Here is a 21071-nt window from a genome sequence, read left to right on the forward strand (position 1 = left end):
GGCGTGAGCCATTTCGTCTGCGTCGCTAAAGGTACGGCTCTCTCTCACTATGTCACTATGGTCGTTATCCCAATGCTCGCTAGCTTTTCCTATCTCTCTCTCTGTTGTCTCCCTCCCTGTACGTTACTCCATCTCTCCGCCCGTCGCTACTTTTGGTTCTTGCCACACAAACAAACAAACAAACAGACACACTTTTTTCTTTGCCCGCAACCACCTATCACCCTTTTCTGCCCTCTTTCTCCGGAGACTATGATCATTCATACGGACAATATTACAGCAATATTCATACGACGCAAATCCGCACTGCCACATTTGCTGTAGTAAACCTATCGCAGGACGACTGCTACTGATTTAGATTGTCACATACAGGGGGTAAAATAAGTGTGGCATTTCGCGTTAATGGGGTCCACGTGCTTGTTATCAGCGACATTACGTCTATTCTAAATCACAGACGAGTTTTTCAAACGTTTTATAGCCCGGCTGTACCACAGTGAGTGGACTCTAAAACTCCACAAGGCTCTAATAATTATAGATGAAAGCGTTTTAGCGTGAGGCTGACAGAAAACAGCACACTATAAGCACTGCCGGGAACAATTACTACTATCTGCACCAGACGCAGTCTGGCTTTCATATCGTTAAAAGCACGCGGTAATGGGATAGAAAAGTTCGTGGAATGAAATTGGCAGGGGTATTGTGTTCGGCTAATTTTACCCAAAGTTTATAGCTCGTATGATTATTACAGATAAATTCTCCATTCGAATACAGTAACGATTCCGTACTGATACATTGTGTTCAGGTAATTTTACCCGAAGTTTATAGCTAGTATGATCACATAGAGGTTGTAAATTCTACATTCGATCACAGTATAGCAAAGATTCCATATCGGATAATGCAGCAAGACCGCCAGAGTCCCCGACAGTTAAAGCACCATATACGTCTATGCTATCCAAAATGTACTGATACAAGGTCGTTCTGTATTGCGAATGGTTTGCCAAAACAGACGGTGCACATTTTAAACGGGCATGCGGCTACTGATGTAACGGTTTTAGATGTGTACGCTTTATTATGGTGACATCAATCAACTAGTTTATACGTTTGTCAAGACGTAAAAGACGTGCATTGTCTAATTATAGTACAATAAAGGGTAAAACTTATTAACGTGTCCCGACCACCGATGCAATACATTGCGAAGGGAAAAATCAGGAAATATGGTTGGATAAATGAGGTAGACGAGGCTGCAAAGCAAAAACAGATTTATCCATTAGATAGCGTGTACGGAAGTTGCCGTTTTGGCTGCCAAGTGGGTCAGATCCTGGAGGACGCCGTCGCATGGCAGACCTACAAGGGCGTGGTCATCTTGGAACCAACTCAGACAGCCATAAAAAAACTCAAAACAACAAATCGAGCATCTAGGTCTCAGGAAGATAGGTGCCTTTAAAGTCGTGCCAAATTTTATCATTCGATTTTTAAGAAAATATGCTTGTTCTAAAACCACTTTCATTAATTTCACCCTCGTAATTGAGGGACATATAGATTCAGCAGGTAGCCTGGGTGCCAACCTCCGTAGTAACCACTGGCTCAATCATTTCGCTTGCTCGCTTGTCGTTAGCAAGCAAAATGATTTAGCCACTACTATAGATTAGGCTAACGTCACATTTGCAAACCGGGGCCCGGCAGGTCTGTTTGCTAAAGCGCAAAATAGAAATGTATACGTAAAAATGTACACAAATAATTCCCACGAATATTCTCTTTATGTCTTGTAGTCTTGTAGTCTAGTTTGTTGTCTTTTGTATGATACATTTCGTTCCAGAAAGCTGCCCGGCCGGGCCCCGGTTTGGAAATATGACGTAGGCCATAAGCAAACGCCATCACTGGACTCTAGGTTACGCTCCTCTACCCATGATGGGGTTTGTAGTGATGTGTGCAGATGTGATATAGACATACTCCTGGTACAAAATGAGGAGCAGACTTACAGTCTTACAGTATCGGCAGGGAAAGAACCAAAGTAATAGTAATACATTGTATTACAGCTACCCGTGGAGAAGTACAGCCGGATAGAAACTTCAAATGAACCCTTCCCGGGACGGGCGCTGCGGGAGGCCGGGATCTGGTCTTTGATTAGTGAGAATGCCCGAGCTCCCAGAGCTAATCATTGAGGAGGATTCAGTACAAGATTGATGTTACCGTTCGCGTTTCAGATAACTTAAGGGCAGAGAAGAGAGAAGTCAGGTGAATTGGGATGCCGGATGGCACTAAACAAACTCATAGAAGGAAAAACTAATTTAAAAGGACAAGAACTGCTGCAACTCCTTGCTGCAACTCATAATATAGAGAAGGGAGGGTACAGGTGAATACAGACTTACTGGGATGACACTAAAGAAACTAATAGAAGGAAAAAACTAATTTACGAGAACTTCTCTCGTCTATCAACGACAAGCAGAACTTCTGGAGAGGAAACTTTGCTTGCTGCAACTCGTCATACGTGTATAAAGAAGCGAGAGTACAGATGAATACAGACATACTGGGATGAAACTAAACAAACTCATAGAAGGAAAAACTACTTCAGAAGGACAAGAACTTCTCTCAGCTATTAACGACAAGCAGAACTTCTGGAGAAGAAACTTTGCTTGCTGCAACTCGTAATATAGAGAAGGGAGAGTACAGGTGAATACAGACATACTGGGATGGCACTAAACAAACTCATAGAAGGAAAACCTAATTTGGAAGACCAATAACTTTTTCAGCTATTAACGACAAGCAGAACTCCTGGAGAAGAAACTTTGCTTGCTGCAATATATAGATATAGAGGACTAATATAGACTAATAGGACTAATAATGATGATGATGACAATGGGATGACTCTGTGCCTCTGGAGCAAGGTTATAGGACAGTTAAGCATAAGGTTCTAAAGTTCTAAAGAGATATACCAAATAATAGATCCTCAAGCAACTGGATAAAATTCTGGAAACGGTCGAAGACAATTTAAGTATAGTACTTTCCTTTTTTCTACCGGGGCGATTGTTAGAGGCTCTTCTACCCGCCTACTCCCTTGTTTCAACCGCGAATTTAAAACACAGTTTCTCAAGATCAAATCCCCACAAAACGTACGAAAATAAAAGCATTTGCAACACACAGTTCCCTGTCATATCTGTCTGCAGTGATAGTCTAGAAACTCAGCCTGTTACAAAGAACAGCTTGGACCGTCGTGACATGCCTATATCCACGAATCTGTTACAAATTAGTCAACAGGTACTTCTGGGTGAGTGTGCTGAAATAGATACGTTTGAATGTACAGCTGCACAGGGAACCAGCTGGGTTCGAAGTTAGTATTTAAGCTGAGTATGCATGAGGCAGATGGGATCAGATAGATATCAGCGGTTATCAGTCAGAAAACACGCGTTTCCTCCCCGTCTGGGGAGTAAGGAAACCTACTTCCTCTGCGACATGCAGACGGGATCTACTTCATAATTAAGGGCAGCGATCAGTACTCCTCTTAAGGGCGGACTTTGTCAATCAAAATAGTGAAACCCATACTGTTCGTGTTGTGTGTGTGTGTGTGTGTGTGTGTGTGTGTGTGTGTGTGTGTGTGTGTGTGTGTGTGTGTGTGTGTGTTCTTCAGTATGTGTGTGTGTCTGTCTGTTTGGCTGTGCTGTGTTTGTCTCTCTGTGCACATATGTATCATGTATGTGTGTGTGTGTACGTCTGTCTCGCGTCTCTCTTTCTCTCTCTGTGCTGCGCATGTGTGTGTATGTTTGTGTGTGTGTGCGTGTGTGTGTGTGCGTGTGTGTGTGTGCGCGCGTTTGTGTCTGCATGTGTATGTGTGTGTGTATGTGCGTGTGTGTGTGTGTGTGTGTATGTGTCTGTGTGCGCGATCGCATAGAGATTACACTAAAGGCTCTTGATTCGAGTAACCGTCAGGATGTATCTAGCTTGACAGCCTGTTCAACTGTAATCTGTAGTTATAGGTTCCGTCTCGATCGATATTTCATTTTGACCCTGATCAATCATGTGGCCGTTTAGGGACCAATGGAAACGCTTGGTGATTTGTATCTTTCTAATGTGGACTTATGCCATCCATCTTGGAGCTAAGACGGGACGAGAGACGCATGTACAGTAACTGTGATAGAATAGGCAATACATATTGGTTGTAAGGTACATAGAACACCTGAGAAGACCCCCAGTCGTGAGCTCAATATGTCAATCAAGACTGAGCTGAGTTGGGGACTGACTCATCTGTTCAATCGCCTGCCTAACCGTAAAGTCAATTTGTAAGCATAGGAAGTTCTCCGATTCTCTGGCGAAGTCCCACCGTGTGATAGTCCTATCGCGTGATAGATTGGGCTGGGGTCTGGTATCCAGGCTAGCTGTAGTCTAGTTGTTTCTGCAACCATAAGAAATTGGTAGACACGAATTTTCCTTGCCCCTCTCCTCTTGAGTATTTCATTCTCTCCACCCATTCTGGAGATTGAACGCTGTTCCACCACAGTTTGGCAGTGACGAATCACTCCTCCCAAACCATTGCAATTTCCCCTTCCGGAATGCCTTATTTAGCCACGTCCTGAATATGGAAATGCTTTAGGGGAACAACATATAGAGTACCGTAACTTTCGAACTGTCAACTACAAACTACAAAATAGAGATACAAAATAGATCTTACGTCCATAATATCGTAATATAATGTTAAAATCAGGTGTGGATTATCATACGGTTCAATGTTATTCCTAATTATATATCAGGATGTTGCTGTGCTATTTAATAGCACAGCAACATCCTGTATTTTTCATTTGTGTGAGAGGTAAAATCTATAAATTAAAATCTGCTGAGTGAAAGTCTCTTGAAACATCTTGAACTTGAGAAATATACGAAACTGAGGCATACATGGTTGTAGTCTAAGTTCAAACGCCACAGTCAAGACGACAGAATCTCAGTTAGAATAGAAGCAGATTTATTGCTCTGATTCTGAAGGACGCTTGGACCGCTCTAGAACCGTAAACCAGCGGTTTGTGGGGTACTTGAGACTGAGTTAGGATCAGCCGCCCGGAAATCTGCGACCGTAAAGAGTCCGAGCTATCATCACAAGGTGGGATTAGGAGTGCAGTAAAGTCGATAGGTGAGATTAGATGCCAGTGGCTTTAGCAGGAGTGGCTTTATGTTCATACAAGATGGATACTGACGGTTCAAGGCATCTGCTGATGTCGTTTAACCGGAGTAACTATCTCAATTTGCTCTACCTTTATTTGACAGAGTTTTGCTGCGAATGATGTAAAAAAATCAAATTTCGTTTACCCTTCACGGACAAAGCTCGGCATAAGTGGGTTAAAGTCGAGAAGTGTCCACATTTGAATAAAGTTTAACCATTCCCAAACACCAGTCTTTAAATCATATTTTGACGGGAAAATGTCGTTTATGATTTTTTTTTATATAGAGATATACATATGAGATTTCAACTTCATACGATCACAACAGGGTCAGGTCTACACTTAACTGCCCTCGTATATTTTCTGCATTTTCCTTTACGAATGTCACTTTTTAAGAATTTTTCATACCTGTTTCAGAAAAAAAAAGACTTGACAAAAAGTTCATTCTGAAATCTTTGAAACATTTTTGATTCAGGATTTAAACCGAGAAAGCATCGTCTGTATGTGCCCACACCCCACACAGTAAAGACTGACAGTCTGGGGTGAGTGACACCGCGAACTGCCCTACTCCGGAACTTCCTGCCTGACTCTGTTTCACGACCAGAGCTCCACAAATAGAAGACTTTCCAGTTCCGGTGTCTACAGTAAGATCCCCCAAGATTGGAGACATAAAAGCATCTTAAGTCGTGTCATACTTTGATATTACGGGTGGTCTCGGCTAGAAGAGCGCTGATGTGCCAAAGCTGATACTGTAGAAGTTCCAGGTAGAAGCCTAGGCTTAGACAAATGGATCGCATATATGAGTCAAGGCCAGAGGGGCTCTTATCGTTTTCTGTGATGCATGGCTGTATTTTCGGACTACTGGTGTCCCTGACATTCCACTTAAACCTTGGTGATATCATCAACGACATCAGCACACTACGCTGGTACCCTGTCTTAGAGTAATGTGAATCGAATGGGGTTTTCGTTTAATCACTCCTATCCATCTAGAGATATCATGTGAGTTATTGGGTCGCGCATAAAAGGCGGATGCAGCAATCAAAGAAAAAAAATTGAAATGGCGTCTCGACATCAAGTCTTCGGTTGCAAAACGCTATATCCTTTGTAATAGGTAAATGCTATATTTCATCACTTTACATCAGGGGTGCTTGATGCCTAAAATGAAATTTTACCAACTTCAGTGAAGTGCTATTTGTGTCCTTATCAATTCATCGAATAGAATAAATTAGTTTCCGCAATTTTACCGAATACGGTCCTTGCAGGTTTTATAAGTGTACTTGGCAATTCTATTTGAGTAAAAATGGTTTAACATAAAATTCTATTAGTGTGTACTTACAAAGTTTACCGAGTCCAGTAAAAGTTAATTTATAAGCTTGGCCGTAACAAATTTAAAGCTCAGTACGCACGTAAAGTTGCTAGTAATTGTATACTACAATAAAATTGCACTATATACTGCTGTTTTACTTTATTTGTAATTAACCTTCGGGCATGGTATTGCAATAAAGTTACTTTTACTAAATTTGTTAAGTACTAAATTGGCGCTGTGCTCTGCAAAAACTCGGCAAAATTGCAACATGTTTCGAACCCATGATTCTGTTCGAAAGGTAGGGTCACTGACCTCCAGACCATTTTGCTACTTACGGCATGAAATGGACACATTAGCCGCAAGGGACTGTCCCAACCGCCCATTACGACTGGAGAAAAACTATTTCTAAAAGGTTCAGGTCAAGTGACACTGACCTTTCACCTCAGTACGAGATAATTAGGGCGTTCTACAAGTCTCCTGCGGCTAGAAAAAACGTTTCCTCTCAAACCCAACGTTAAAACGGTAATCAGGTGAGTCTAGCCCTGAGAGGTCTACCCTGTGGACCCAAGCACTTATTTCTTTGTTGCTACTTTCACTTAAGCGCCGACCTTACTGTTATCGGTGACCTCGGAATTCTTTTTCTCCGAGGCGAGGGGGCTGGAACTCCTGTGCGGCCGGATGCACAGAGGTGTGGCTTATGTAATAGAGGCTGGGTTAAGTGGAAAGGGCACACAGTAGGAAGATTCTTCGTATTCTAAGAAGTAGATTTGAGGATCCGACGCAATCTTAGAGTGTTTTACGAGTATTTTGGTGGTATGTAGTAGAAATGCGCCTCGCCTCCTTTAATCTACTCGGAAATAACTGCAGTCATGAGGGTTTTTGTGTAACAAAGTGTGAACTATGAACCACATCATGCCTGTAAAACTAACGTTTGTGGTGACAGTAGGTTATGTTTTGTTGATACTAGTAGCCATGTGGCCATGTGTTCTACGGCTTCTAAGGACCTGTACTTGACTCTCGTTCCCAGAGGAGTCAGGCCTCGGGCTTGTGCACCTGTTATATACGTAGCGGGGTTGTTCAGGGAAACTTCTTAAAAGACCTTGGGATCCTAAACTATCTGACGAGCCTGCGTTATTATAGGAAAACTGTTTCTTGTTCTCTACTTTGTTATTGATAAAACGTTACATCATGAACTAAAGAGGAATCAAGAGCCCGTAGACAACACTAGCAACTATGGAAAGAAAAGCAAATGAAAGAAAAATACGAAGAGAACCAGTACCAGAGAAACAACATCGGAAATATGTCTGATTTTCATCTCCAAACAGATGTTAGGTAGAACTCTGTAATGTTTTCTGTTCGGCCGGGCATCTGTGACAGACAGCAACAGAAAAAAAAACGGTCAGAAAATATTGCGATATTCCACCCCTATGACTGCTTTCCGTAGGATTCACTCCTCCCGACGACCATTACTGTACCATCCCCTTCCCCCCTAGTTGAACCTGACATTGAACTGTTCTTCCCCGTGCCTACAGATACCCCACGATCATTACTGTACCGTCCCCTTCCTCCCTAGTTGAACCTGACATTGAACTGTTCTTCCCCGTGCCTACAGATACCCCACGATCATTACTGTACCGTCCCCTTCCTCCCTAGTTGAACCTGACATTGAACTGTTCTTCCCCGTGACGACAGATAGTCCTGGCTTGCTGCCCACTCCGGTAAGTGATATCCCCCACACCTCCTCCTGAAAGACACCCTGCGGTGATCCTGACGCCTTCAAGACAGAAACAAGCTCAGATGAGGAACAAAACGTCTCCTTGTGCGTCCGGTAATGACCAGAAGATTAGCACGAACGGAGCGGTAATTGGGTGTAGTGGCCATCGATTCTCACCGGAGTTACATGGTCTTGTGTTGTTAGCACTAGCGGGGACATCAATGATGGTTTTAACATAACATTAACAGAGCACGACAGCCTAGTAAACCCATTCTATATGCATGCATACATAGGTGCATACTTCATTAGGAATATTCGATTGATAATGAAAAATAAATTCTCTACCAGTGCTGAACAAAATAGATAAACTCTAAGATTTGTTTCTTACACCTTAGCGGAAATGTGTCGATATTAGATTCGCACTGATTCGGGGATATAAAGAAATTGGCAATATTTAGCATGCAATCGGTACGTAGTCCTGGCATCCCACTTTACCGGACGGTAAAACCACTATCGTATTCTGATCCAGAACCAGTTCGTCACCGCTTCCGTGTGACTCATCAACATTCCTTCAGTGACACATTTCGGTAGGATGTGCTCTACAACCTGTTACAGGGCTGGGTTGGCAATGGCCAATATTCTAAAGATCGGAAATCAATGATAATTGGTTTCGGCGCACTGCCTATAAGACAAACTAGCCAAAAATATTGGAGTTCTCTATTACAGGTTTACAACGTACATACATTATATGAGTCAATCGTGTAAGGTAGATAAGATTATAGATTTTTATTACAACCTTTTCCTAAAATGTTGAATTTTATGAATGGGATCTTGTGAATTTCCGTAGGATTTATTAATTAGATAAATGAGTTCTAATGTCCACCATTATAGCCTTCTTATTCCATTCTTAAGATTCTTCCCTGGCAGTCTAGTGACGGTTGTGAAACCAGTCGGCCCGTGCATTGAATGTTTCAGATTTTGTGAGGAGTCGACAGTAGAGTGCCAACGTAAAGACTGGCTTCCGCTGAGGCTAAGAGCACGTACTGTATGTATACGGGGTGCTGACAACCACATGAGCGTAGTCAGGGGATGGGAACAATCGTAGCTGCCTATTATCACGTACACAGAGGCCAACTTAGGCCTGTTGTTTCTTCAATGTTTCTGCTTCTTAAGTCTATGCACGTTGTCCACTACATCATCAAATGCGCATATCACAAAAAATAAGACATCCTATGAAGTCTATTTCTCGAAACAACATCTTCTATCATCATTTTTCAATATGTTGGGTTCTTCACAAGTTCTTCGCTTTGTTTGATTCATCTGTTGAATTTAGACAACGTTTGATTCGGTTCCAAGTTCGATTTCCAAAGACCCGGGCAGAGAAAAATGGCCGTTGAGTGACAATGGTGGTACTTTCGTGTCAAGTTCCGGAAGCGGCTTGTGGCCTTGCCCGGGTGTTTAACTTGGGCCACGTGAGAATCATTGTATATTGTGTTGTTGGAGTCAGAGAAGACAAAACATTTCTATTGAATAGAGATTGCAAGGAATCCTCTTTAAGGATCATCTTTGGAAGCTGTTTGTAAAGTCAGTCATCGGATCCTCGTGGTATTCTATAAGACTTCGTGTTGTTACTTAGAGATCGAGAAGACAACATTTCCATTGACTAGAAACTGCAAGTAATCCTCTTCAAGAATCAAGACTATGGAAGGCTTTTTTTAAGTAAATCATAAACGATTAAAATTTCTTGCAGAAAATTTTGAAGTAAAAAGAGTGAAATTAGCATTTGGCTTCTGGGAATATTTGTAGGCGAGAGAAGCGACAAAAAACGGAGAAGCCCTTCTCTCGATCACTTTAAAACTATGTAAATTTCTTTGGCTCACTTTTTATCGTACATATTTCAAATGCCTTCCCCGAACTAACAAACAAACAAACAAGTCATGAATTCATCTTTCCCTTTTAATCACAATTAACACTGAACCGATTGTTCGTTCTCTTAACAGCTACCCCCTTGTTATTCTAAAAATTCCACCCATCCCCAAATGGAATGGTCCTGAGGTCAAGTTCACGACCTTTGTTTCCGGTTGCCCGGAAGGTCCCGCCTGTTTTCCCGTCTCACCACAGCGCTGGTCACACGGGGGACTCCCTAAGTGCCCTACTTACTATGTCAGCCGTGTGATCCGAACAGTCTGTACTTCATTGTGAACCCGAACTCTAACAGCCTGGCAGGGGGATGGAATAGACGGTTTTAGCAGTCTGCCGGGCTGATAACACAGTAGGACCTCCCCATAGGAAAGCATGTTAAAATATACTGAAACAAGACTTCAGAAAAGTACAAACCCCAACTTCAATCTTAAATATCATAACCATTAACAGAAACATGGTATTTACCAGCTCACACTCCGAGGAATCCTCGCTCCTTTTTAAATAATAAATACAGGCGGTGAAAGGAGTGGATTGGGCCTACCACTAACAGTCCACTGCCCATACGGCCTCAAAAAGGCATTGGGCCTACCTTTCCGTACTCCTCAACATTCAAACGTTTCATAGGTTCCTGCTATAAACATGCTTAACGTTAATAATGTTAAGAAATATTGAGCAATTTCTTATCCTTATAAAAGGCAATTCGATCACCAGACTTAGCAATTAAATTGGACGGATAAAACAGAATTCGCAAAATTGCTTTCGTCTTAAAAGTGCCAACACAAAGTCATTACGTTTGAAATTGAAGGGGAAATTGAATAGGAAATTGAAGTTAGCTTCAATGCGCTCCATAAGGGCCCATATTTATCTAGATCTGGTACACTTTGTATTGTTCAATAATTCTCATCCATTCTTTGCTCTGATGTAGTCTTCTGCCATAGCAGTTAATCCACTTTGACATCGTAAATTTAACCATATATAGCGACATTTGTTGTAAAAGGAAGCATAAATTTATCTCCAATAGGTACAAACCAAGGAGGTTGGTACAAACTGTGGTACAAACTAAAAGATGTAGGACAAGCTCCTTGGACATTCTAGTGCATGAGTCCATTTTGCACCCATTTGTAGCCGGTCGCGCTTGGGGAATCAAAGCGCCAATACTCGAGATGTCGCATACAACCGGATAGGGTGCCATTAGGGTTTGAATGACGATATTGTAGACACTAGTCTCCAGCTATAGATACGTGCAAAATCCACTGAAAATCTCACAGCATTTCGTCGATATGGCTGGAAATGCCTTCCTAAGGTGTGCTCCCACCGCACTTGTGTCAAGCTTGCGTCACTGCGGGGTCCGTTCACTGCGTCACTGTTTTGTTATTTTCTCCGATTCTTTTATAATCTAGATATTGCGTAATACGTAGAAGTATGACTTAGAAGACGACAAAATACACAAAAAGAAGGAAAATTCGTTCCTTATCTCTCAAATTCGTTCAACGGTTGAGTATCTTTCGAACCCCGGAGTGCCAGTGGCGCAAGCTTGACCCACTGGTAATAATACTGGGAGCGCACCTAGTACCTTTAGACCCCTGAGCTGAAATAGTCCAGGCTCAACCAAACAACGAAGGTAAAAACTCTGCCCACAAATAGGAGCAGGTTTTACGACCACCTTTTATGAGGATCCAAGCATTCAGTTGCTAAAGACGTACGTCCCAGAAAACAATATTGGTCTATATTGAGCACATGGACCCCTTACATGTAATAGCCTCACCGGACTCATATATTCTCCAATAAATACCTCAGGGCACGCATGGGGGGATTCGATTCACGCTTTCGGTGAGACCCATTCACTACATGATTGCTCATGTGCTCGGACCAACGATTGCGGAAAACAACGTACAAGCTCTCTCTCTTTTATACAAGCTTTTCATTTGACGTCACCTGCGTCATGTTGGATGACAGTGTACGTCTGTAAGCCACAGGAAGATGCTACTGTCAGTGTGAAAATGTCACCAGTACATTATAAGTGCAATACCAACCGTCTGTCTAGTGTAGTGCAGATGAAAGTTGATCTTAATGTTTGACCTTACAATTTTATTCTGTCTCTATATATAGAGAGATTTTAATCAATCAGGTGATACGTGCGTATGCTTTTTATTTGCAAAATTGCAATTATAGTACAATTATACCACCTTTGTGAACACAGACACAATTCAGTCAGCCATGAAAGTTGACTGCCAGGATTTGTATATTTTATGTGAGTACTGAATAAACCAATCTACTACTACTACTGCTGCTTCATTCCATTTTCTGCCAACCTGGTCGGAGGAGGATTCAAATTATAATTAGTGCGACGTCAATGAAAAGCCTGTATAGCCACACGCCATTTTGAACTAAAACGTTAATTAGAATGACCGGGTTTAAACATGGCACGAAATGTACTGACATCTAGCGATACCATCGGAACGATTTCTATGTATACTGTAAATGTAGAAAGTTCGCGGTGGTTTAATGTTCGTGGATCTCGCGGTGGCCGCGAACTTATAACGACCGCTTTTTCCCGCTACCGCGGAATTAAATCCCCGCGAACTTAAATGCATTTACAGTATTCTAAAGGTAAGCTCGACGTTATTTTTTGATCGCGTAAAGAAAAATTCACCTTGCTCTGACCTATCTATTAAAAAGCAATTACGATAACGGTAGGTCTGAAATTGGGTGACTCCCTGGGCTTAATCTAATCCAGTTCTCATCACTCTAATCTAGTTCGACATTGGCTTCACCAGGCATCATTTGATTGTCCAATCAGATCTGTACATTCCTAATTGGGTCAGAAGTCGAACGGATGCACAGGTTGATGAACTGGAGACGCTGTATGCGAAATTACATCTTAAGTTTGCAGGAGCTCCATGCATATGAAAACGACGTCGGGGGTTGGAAAATCAATGTTCTGTTCAGAATTCTGCTCACTCAAAACTGCTAAATTTCCGTACACAATAATGCAATGCATGTTCTTTAAAACCACTCTCCTACGCAGAGTTTTGAAACGCCTTTGGTCCCCTCTCCGTAGAGGAATAGTACTTTCTATTAGAAAAATAATAGAAATGATTCAATTGTTTCCAATTAGAACATAATAGAAAATTATATTATCGCCTAGGGAGTCAAGGAATCCCCTTGTGGGTGGGACGACTCTATTTCCCAGTCCAACTATTACTCCAAAGCCCTATTAGTGACGTCAGAGCCGCCATCTTGGTTGGTTAATCGTGGGAGAGTCATACCTATGGATTTGTATGTATGAAGCTATCATGTTTACGTCATTAGGGCAAAGGTACTGTAATAACAGATGCACTTTCAGATTTTACTTGACATCTTTCAGGTTTAGCCATCCAACATGCGGACAATGCTTACGTCATGGTCACGTGGGTGCAAACACTATATAGCATGTAAATTTTATATTCCTTTTGTGATTTTGACGACAACTATAGCTAAACCCATGAAATCTTACATTTACACCATTACCAAGAAAGGAGTTGAAGCCAAATTCAAACCTTTATGTTACCAACACGTATATGTTTGCAAACATGTCTTAGTTGCGACCTGTACTTAACTCAGTTTGGCGTGTATGTACCATACATCAAACGTCTGGATTCCTTCATCAGCATTGTACACGCCAAAGCTCCATTTATTCTCAAGGCAGCCTCCACATCACTCCACTCCATCGGAGCCCATAAAAGAGGCGAAAACCATCAGAGTAAGCATTTGAGCTGGTGTCACGAGCCGGACGATTGTAAAATCAATAAAGGCGATTGAAATGTGCTGTTGTGCACGTGAGGAGGCCTCCTGGCCATCGATCTAGTCTTCAGAACTGGCTCACGCGTAAAGCAGAGCGACTCTCTCGGGAACTGGCTACAGTTCGGAGATAAAACAGTGCACTAGTCGAGGTTAAGCACGTACAGGGAGTTTTGATTTCAAAAAGTTTATCTGTGATAAACTAGGCATTCGCATGTATACTGTGTTCAAACTTATTGTATAGCTTAGTTTATCTTCTGTCATCTTGTTTTGGACGAATCGTCCTCACACCGAGTGGGGGTTTCACAGGGCTACATCCTTCGACTACTACTGATTTTCCTATGCTGTTGATGATGATGATTTTCCCTATTTGGTATTATCTTTCTATGTATATTTCGTATTATCTTCTTCTAAAGGCGTTCTACCAAGAAATGCGGGAAAGATTGATCCCCATTTACATTTTCGATTTTATTAATTTTTTTCCCATTCATTCCGTCCTAACTAGCCAAAGAAAACGACTATCGCATATTGCCTATCCTCATAGACTCAGATCCGCGCACCGCTGATCGGTGCACTGTCCCTATGGTTTCGGGGAAAAGGTGCCCCTCGTCCTAGGAGATAGGGTGGCCCTGTTTTCCCCGCCGGAGTGACCTAGAACTGACAATATCTGACAACACCCATTACCCTTCCCCAACAGCTTGCATCGGTTACGTCTTCAAGACGTTCTTGTAAATATTGAGCGTGTGGAGTGTGGAAGTTGACACCGATATATTCAAAGACCTTCCAAGGTTTCTATCTATCGGGAACTGTAGAACACGTAAAGCCATACTAAAATCAGTATATTCCAATACTGTGTCACGATGGAGAAAGGTTATCAGAAAAAAAGGGACAAAGCAAATGAGTTACGTGTACCTAAGTATACACACAAAGTGGGGGTTCCACAAGGTAACATTCTGGGACTACCACTACTTTCTCCCATGTTCCTCCATAACAGAATACAGAATACATTAATTGAAAATACAGTCAAACCTGTACATCTCTACAAACTGCTAGACTCTACCAGGCTTCGTGGATCGGTGGTCTAATTGTAGAAATTGGACAAATAGAATCTATAGTACGCTAGGGGAGTTAGCCGGCCAGAAGAGTACGTTTCCTCACCACGAAGACTGTGCGGGGTCGCTATGTTCTTTGAAGTCCACTAATCGCTATCTAATAGGTGCGAAGTGGTTTATTGCTTTCCGACTCGCCTGTGACGGGTCTTGACTGCAGCGGCCGGGACTTCTCACGGTTATCGTCATAAGCCCTCGGGTCGGCCATTGCATCCCAAAATGAGTCCTTTTTTCCTCCAAACTTCACCAAAAAGGTACAGCTTGGCCACACAACAGGGAAAAAATGCGATCTCTTTTCGCGACCGATTGCTGCAGATTGACCGTGGTGAGGATAATGATTCTACCGATCCACGGAGCCTGGTAGAGGCTAACAAACTGCTACAAAAGGACCACCTGGCCAATGTGACCATTTTGTGTTAGTCCATTGACACACGAGCATGAAGAATCCTGTCTGTAGTGACCGCCTGTCCACATAGACAAGATTTTATCGGTCACCTCGGTGGTCTTAGCTAGGGTACCATCCTCCATAGTACATGCTGCTGGCTCAATCTTTTCGTTTGTGGTTAGCAAGCTGTCTTCTTGGACAATTGCAAGGTTCGATCTATCTCTTCTAAATGAGATTTCGATTGGAACAAGTTCGGCACTGTTTCCATCCATCGGTTACAAGCAGTGATTTCATCGACCCAGCCGCCGGACTGACAAGCCGGAGTGTGACCCGCATGGAGGGACCGATAGTCGCCAACGATTTCGTGTCCCCGCTTGTATCGGCGCCGATGAATAGCCGTCCCGCGATGATGGGACCCCCGATAACAAGGCTTCAGCACGTGTGTGAGGGATGAGATACGTAAACAATGAAGTCCAGGACCCTTGAAATGATCAATCAAAATCAGCGAGTATTCAACCACTCTAAACTTAGTAAAAAATTCTCTTTTCTCTCCACAGCACAGCAAAACGCCTATCTTTGCCATTTTCATGCCTGGATTTGAATATATTCTAAAGTCATAAGGAAGTTGTTATCTTTTGCCAGATCCCATTGGCACAGGATTTCTGCACTTCCTTCCAACCTGCCATCAGGGTGTGCAGATGACCTGGGCCTGACATGACCCGGTCACACAGGAAATCTTGCCTTTTCACTTCACAACACAAGCGTTTCTTTGCCATTTTCATGCCTAGATTTAAATACATGTACATTCTATAGTCATAAGGAAGTTGTTATCTTTTGTCAGATCCCATTGGCACAGGATTTCTGCACTTCCTTCCAACCTGCCATCAGGATGTGCAGATGACCTGGGCTTGACATGACCCGGTCACACGTGTGCACAGGAAATTTTGTCTTTTCACTTCACAACACAAGCGTTTCTTTGCCAGTTTCGTGTCTGGCATGAATATATTCGATAGTCATAAGGAAATTGATATATTTTTCAAGATCCCGTTGGCACAGGCTTTCTGTACTTCCTTCCAACCTGCCATCAGCATGTGCAGATGACCCGGGCCTGACATGACCCGGTCACACAGTAAATCTTGCCTTTTCACTTCACAACACAAGCGTTTCTTTGCCAGTTTCGTGTCTGGTATGAATATACTCGATAGTCATAAGGAAATTGATATATTTTTCAAGATCCCGTTGGCACAGGATTTCTGCACTTCCCTTCAAACGGCAGTCCGGATGTGCATATGAACCGGTCACACATAAGACATAACTTATCATAAGGCCACACTGACTTAGTATCATGGATGACATCTACGCGCGCAATGCTTTTCGTCTGTTCTCCAAAAATGTGGCCACATGTGACCCAATAGCATCCCTCGTCAATCAGAATGTTATGCTTGCCAGAGGATCTGCTCTCCAGGGTAAGGGGGCACATTGTCTGCGCATGGGGCCATAGCGCCCTTGTTCCCCTCTTTAAACAAGAAAGACCATTTAAGAAGTTGAACTTGTACATACTAGAATGCATTAGCATATGTAGAGATGATCAGATACCTTTTTTTGTCAAAATTGTACCTTATCACTAGCGCTACGACCTGTACTTAGCTTGTTTGAGCACAAATGTACAATAAAGGTCATTCATTCAACATAAAAAAACATCACTGAAATGACGACAATTGTCTCTTACAGTCTTACTACAGGTGAACAAGCCTAGAAAAGAATGGACTGGATTTAAGTCCTGTGCTTTAACAGCGTTTTTTTGTTGTTGCTAGATTTGTCTTTTTTTTCGACCTTGTCTCCAGAGGATGTCATCCATAAAATTAAGTGTAGCATAATTATGCCCAATCAATGGTTACTTGATTCACAATTTCCTTTGTGAAATTACAGGGTTCTTTTTCTTATAGATCGGCTTTAAATTGACAAATGAAATTCACTTCCATTACATTCACAAAACAGTGGTTGAAATTCTCTGTGTGATGATGTCGAACGTGATTTTAGAAGCGTTCTGAATGCCTTCGTGCCCTCGAACAAATTGCACATGAACAATGCCCTCCACAGAAATGATCTACGCCACCCCTAATACTGAATAACCTACTGAGCTCATCAGCATGCAGCCAGGGAACATGATATGATGCTTATTTGATGAAGTTTGACAAGGTTGATGTGAGAACGTGATCTTCCCGACAGCCTGCCGTACGTCTGACTCAATATTGGCTCGTAAAGGTGACATAATACAGGATTCCGCCCGACCCCTGCCAGCCTAGCCCCGTCGTGTTTGTGGGGAAGTACATTCAATCATAGCCCCATTCGTTTTACTATTTTGCAAACGATAAAAGTGGTGCAGCATAACTTTAGTTGTTTTGTTTTCCCCACTTCGGTATTACTACAAGTTAAATACATTCAATCATAGCCCCATTCGTTTTACTATTTTGCAAACGATAAAAGTGGTGCAGCATAACTTTAGTTGTTTTGTTTTCCCCACTTCGGTATTACTACAAGTTGAATACATTCAATCATGGCCCCATTCGTTTTACTATTTTGCAAACGATAAAAGTGGTGTAGCCTAACTTGAGTTTTTATGCTAAAAAAGCTATAAACACATGTTTCTAGAATGTGTCAGATTAAGAAACTTCTGGTGCAGAATAAATATTACTGAGGATAATGTTTTGCTGGGATCTAACAAATCGTAATTGTATTACCTTGCTGACAATTGCAAAGTACTCTATTTGCGTGTCTTGGCTAACTCCTGAAAGACGATGTGTGCGATGATTTTCTGTTCTTCTGTTTTCTGTTCAGATTTGTCTGTATAGAACAAAGTGCCGTTGCGATTCAATTTTTTTACACAGAGTAGTGGAGCGAATGATATTTATCCTAACAAGGCTGGCGCCCAGGCTAGTTCTGATGGAAGCGTATTCTTGAAATACGCGGCCAGTGTAGAGTTTATATGCATTGGCAACCTGTATGTTACAGTTGAAATAGGAGCATATTTCCTTTCTGGACTACTACATGCTTGTCTAACTTTGGTCCAAGGGTCGAGAGAAAGTATCACAGGGGGTTGATAGGTTTTACCAGTCTTCGTGTGGCTTCAGCTAAGAAATTGCACTTGCGTATCCAAAGTTAGTTTGTCATATCCTTAAATGGGATAAAACCTGACAATAGAGGTGATCACTTTGCCTCGGGATCGCTGGGATCATTTTGTTGCCATTCTTTTTTCAATTAACGCATGTTTCAAGCCAGAAAAATAGATAGAAAGCCTAACAAACTTGAAATCTGGGTGAGGCTTTCTATTAAATTGTGCTTGCGGACATACAACGGAAATGCCTGTGAGACTGGATGAGAAAATCAGAAATGACACAGTCAGACACACATTCATGTATACTACATCATAAACCGCCCACTGCAGTACAGAAACAGTGACTGATGGAAAAACCTGACTGAGAACTTCGACTCTTTCCCTTTCTCACGGCGCAACACCCCGCACATACCTTTATAAGGGACCGACCATGAGCTATCATACCACAGGGTGTAAAATGAACAACCCCTCTGACCATTTGTATTTTACATCAACTTGATCAAGTCTGCGTATTTCAGCAGCACCTACAACTGTAATACCGATGCTGTATATTATGTTTCTAACATTCAATAAACAATTCTATTTACCTGACATTGATTACAAACCATCAAGTGAATTTAACTGACACAGATCAACTCTGTACGTACGTTAAGACAATATACAGAACGTGTTCTTGTCTTGTTTTGTTCGCTAAGAGATGAACCTTAAAACCTAGACTATACAATGGCGCTGTCGTAGTTTCGTGGGTTCTAAACTACGATTCTTTAAATCCAGGCCGTACCAATGGTAAATCTGGAGAAATATTACTGTTATAAAGTTTCCTATATCAAATGTCGGAGGTATGCCCCCTTCACAACTTACACTTGACCTTGTCCAAGGTCAAAATCACTAATCACAGTAACCTAGACTTCTTCAGTAGCGTGAGGTTTTGACAATCACATACATCAGAACTAAGATAAAAGCTTCTAAAGACTTGATTTTAGTTGCCCGGGGTCTTCTACACATGGGTAACTAATTTTAAGTGTTTTATGACTACATTTTATTAAGGAACAAACGTAGTCAAATAAAACTATCAATAGATTTAGGGCAAAGCTATGATAAGACTTGTGTCGCCCAGTCAAGCATTACATCAGCAGGCACGCGACTTCATGAAAACACTTTCAAGCAGCTGATTATTTCTTCATCGCCCCCTGTGGTACTATAATGGCGGCCCACTGCGCTTATTTGATAGACGTCTTCACCAATATTTGATGTGTGGAAAATAGATACAAGACACGTACGGGTCGTCGTTTCGGGATGTGCCCCGCCCTGTCTGTATAAAGTGGGGATCGTGCACAAGCTTCTTAATTTACCGTAACGTTAACATTTGCTCAGCAGCATCTGGCCGAGTCCCGACAAAATTCTTGTCGAGTCGCGAAAACCAAATAGGGGCAGCCCGAATCCGTCACAATTTGTCTTGATCAGGACAGCGGCTTTAGAGTTATCGATGTCCCTCCATCCCTCCCGAGACCGACCGCTGGGAGAGCCACGCACATGGTTATTTTTACCCGCCCTGTCGTGTTTTGAAAGCTTAGACGGCCTTGATGATCGACTTTTGACCCGCAAATTAAACTTACGTGTGCGTCGGCCTGGCTCGGGAGCGCGCCAGGAAAAACAGACCGACTGGTGAAGTCGCTTCAAAGCGGGTTTATAATAAAATCCAGACCCTCTGGAGACCGAGGCGCGATACGCCTGCAGAAAGCACGATTGTGCGCTATTTTACTACGGCCTATCGCCTGATGTGATTGACGTTTCTATTGAACGACGTGGCGTGTGGGTCTGTGAGGGGGCTGACCAGATTTAGCCCGATTTTTATGACTCAGTCGCTACTCTGGCCTGATCTTTGAATCGCACGTAACGGTACAAAGGTCGCCCGTTCTGAATACCGCCAAAGCTTGGCGGCCGAACACATTTCTTCAGAAACAAAAGCCATCCTCAACTCGAGCCCTCCGCATACCAAATTTGCGAATACAGCCGTGTTTTTTCTCTCAGGCCGCCTGTCCCTTTCCCGTGCCGTGCGTCGTCTGCTAAAGGCGGGAAGGATGTTTGACTTCCCCTAACCCGACCCCGTCTCCTGCAGCCGCTCGCCGGTATGCCAGTTATCGCAGGAATCCCCCTTCACTGCTACCCACTCTCTCGTGCTCCCTTTTCCATCCCAGCAACTCAGATTTACAAAATTCTACCGTCTAACCACAACTCTGTACCGATTCTGAATTATTTCTTAGATATATTATAGGCGAGTACACGTACCTGGTATCGTGGGTAGATTCTGCCGGCCCGGTCGCGGTTTGCTGTACTCCTTGAACACGCCAAGCAGCGCGTTGTGCAGCTCCACGAACTCGTAATAATTCCGCCACACCACGTCCCGCCTATAGTCCGACCATTGTAAGTCCAGGCAGAAGGCATACTGGATTTTCCCGCCGAGGTTGGTCTCCTCTATCCCGGTGACTTGGACGTCCAGCAAAGCCAGGTTACACAGAGACGGGCTCCGGCAGATAGCAGACGCCATTGCCACCTCCCATAATGCACCGCGCAGGACCGCCACACTTTTAGTCTAGTCCG

The 21071-nt window shown here is 42.7% G+C and overlaps 1 protein-coding gene across 1 annotated transcript in view; it reads right to left on the minus strand.

Moving 5' to 3' along the window:
* Positions 1–21071, minus strand: part of LOC118418387 (SH3 and PX domain-containing protein 2A-like) — a 39948-nt gene extending 18877 nt beyond the window's left edge. The window contains exon 1 of the mRNA XM_035824266.1: positions 20760–21071. Within this exon, the coding sequence (XP_035680159.1) occupies positions 20760–21018 (259 nt within the window). The 5' untranslated portion in view covers positions 21019–21071. The remainder of the gene's footprint in view (positions 1–20759) is intronic.

This window comes from Branchiostoma floridae, chromosome 6 (genome assembly GCF_000003815.2).
Source record: "Branchiostoma floridae strain S238N-H82 chromosome 6, Bfl_VNyyK, whole genome shotgun sequence".
NCBI lineage: Eukaryota > Metazoa > Chordata > Leptocardii > Amphioxiformes > Branchiostomatidae > Branchiostoma > Branchiostoma floridae.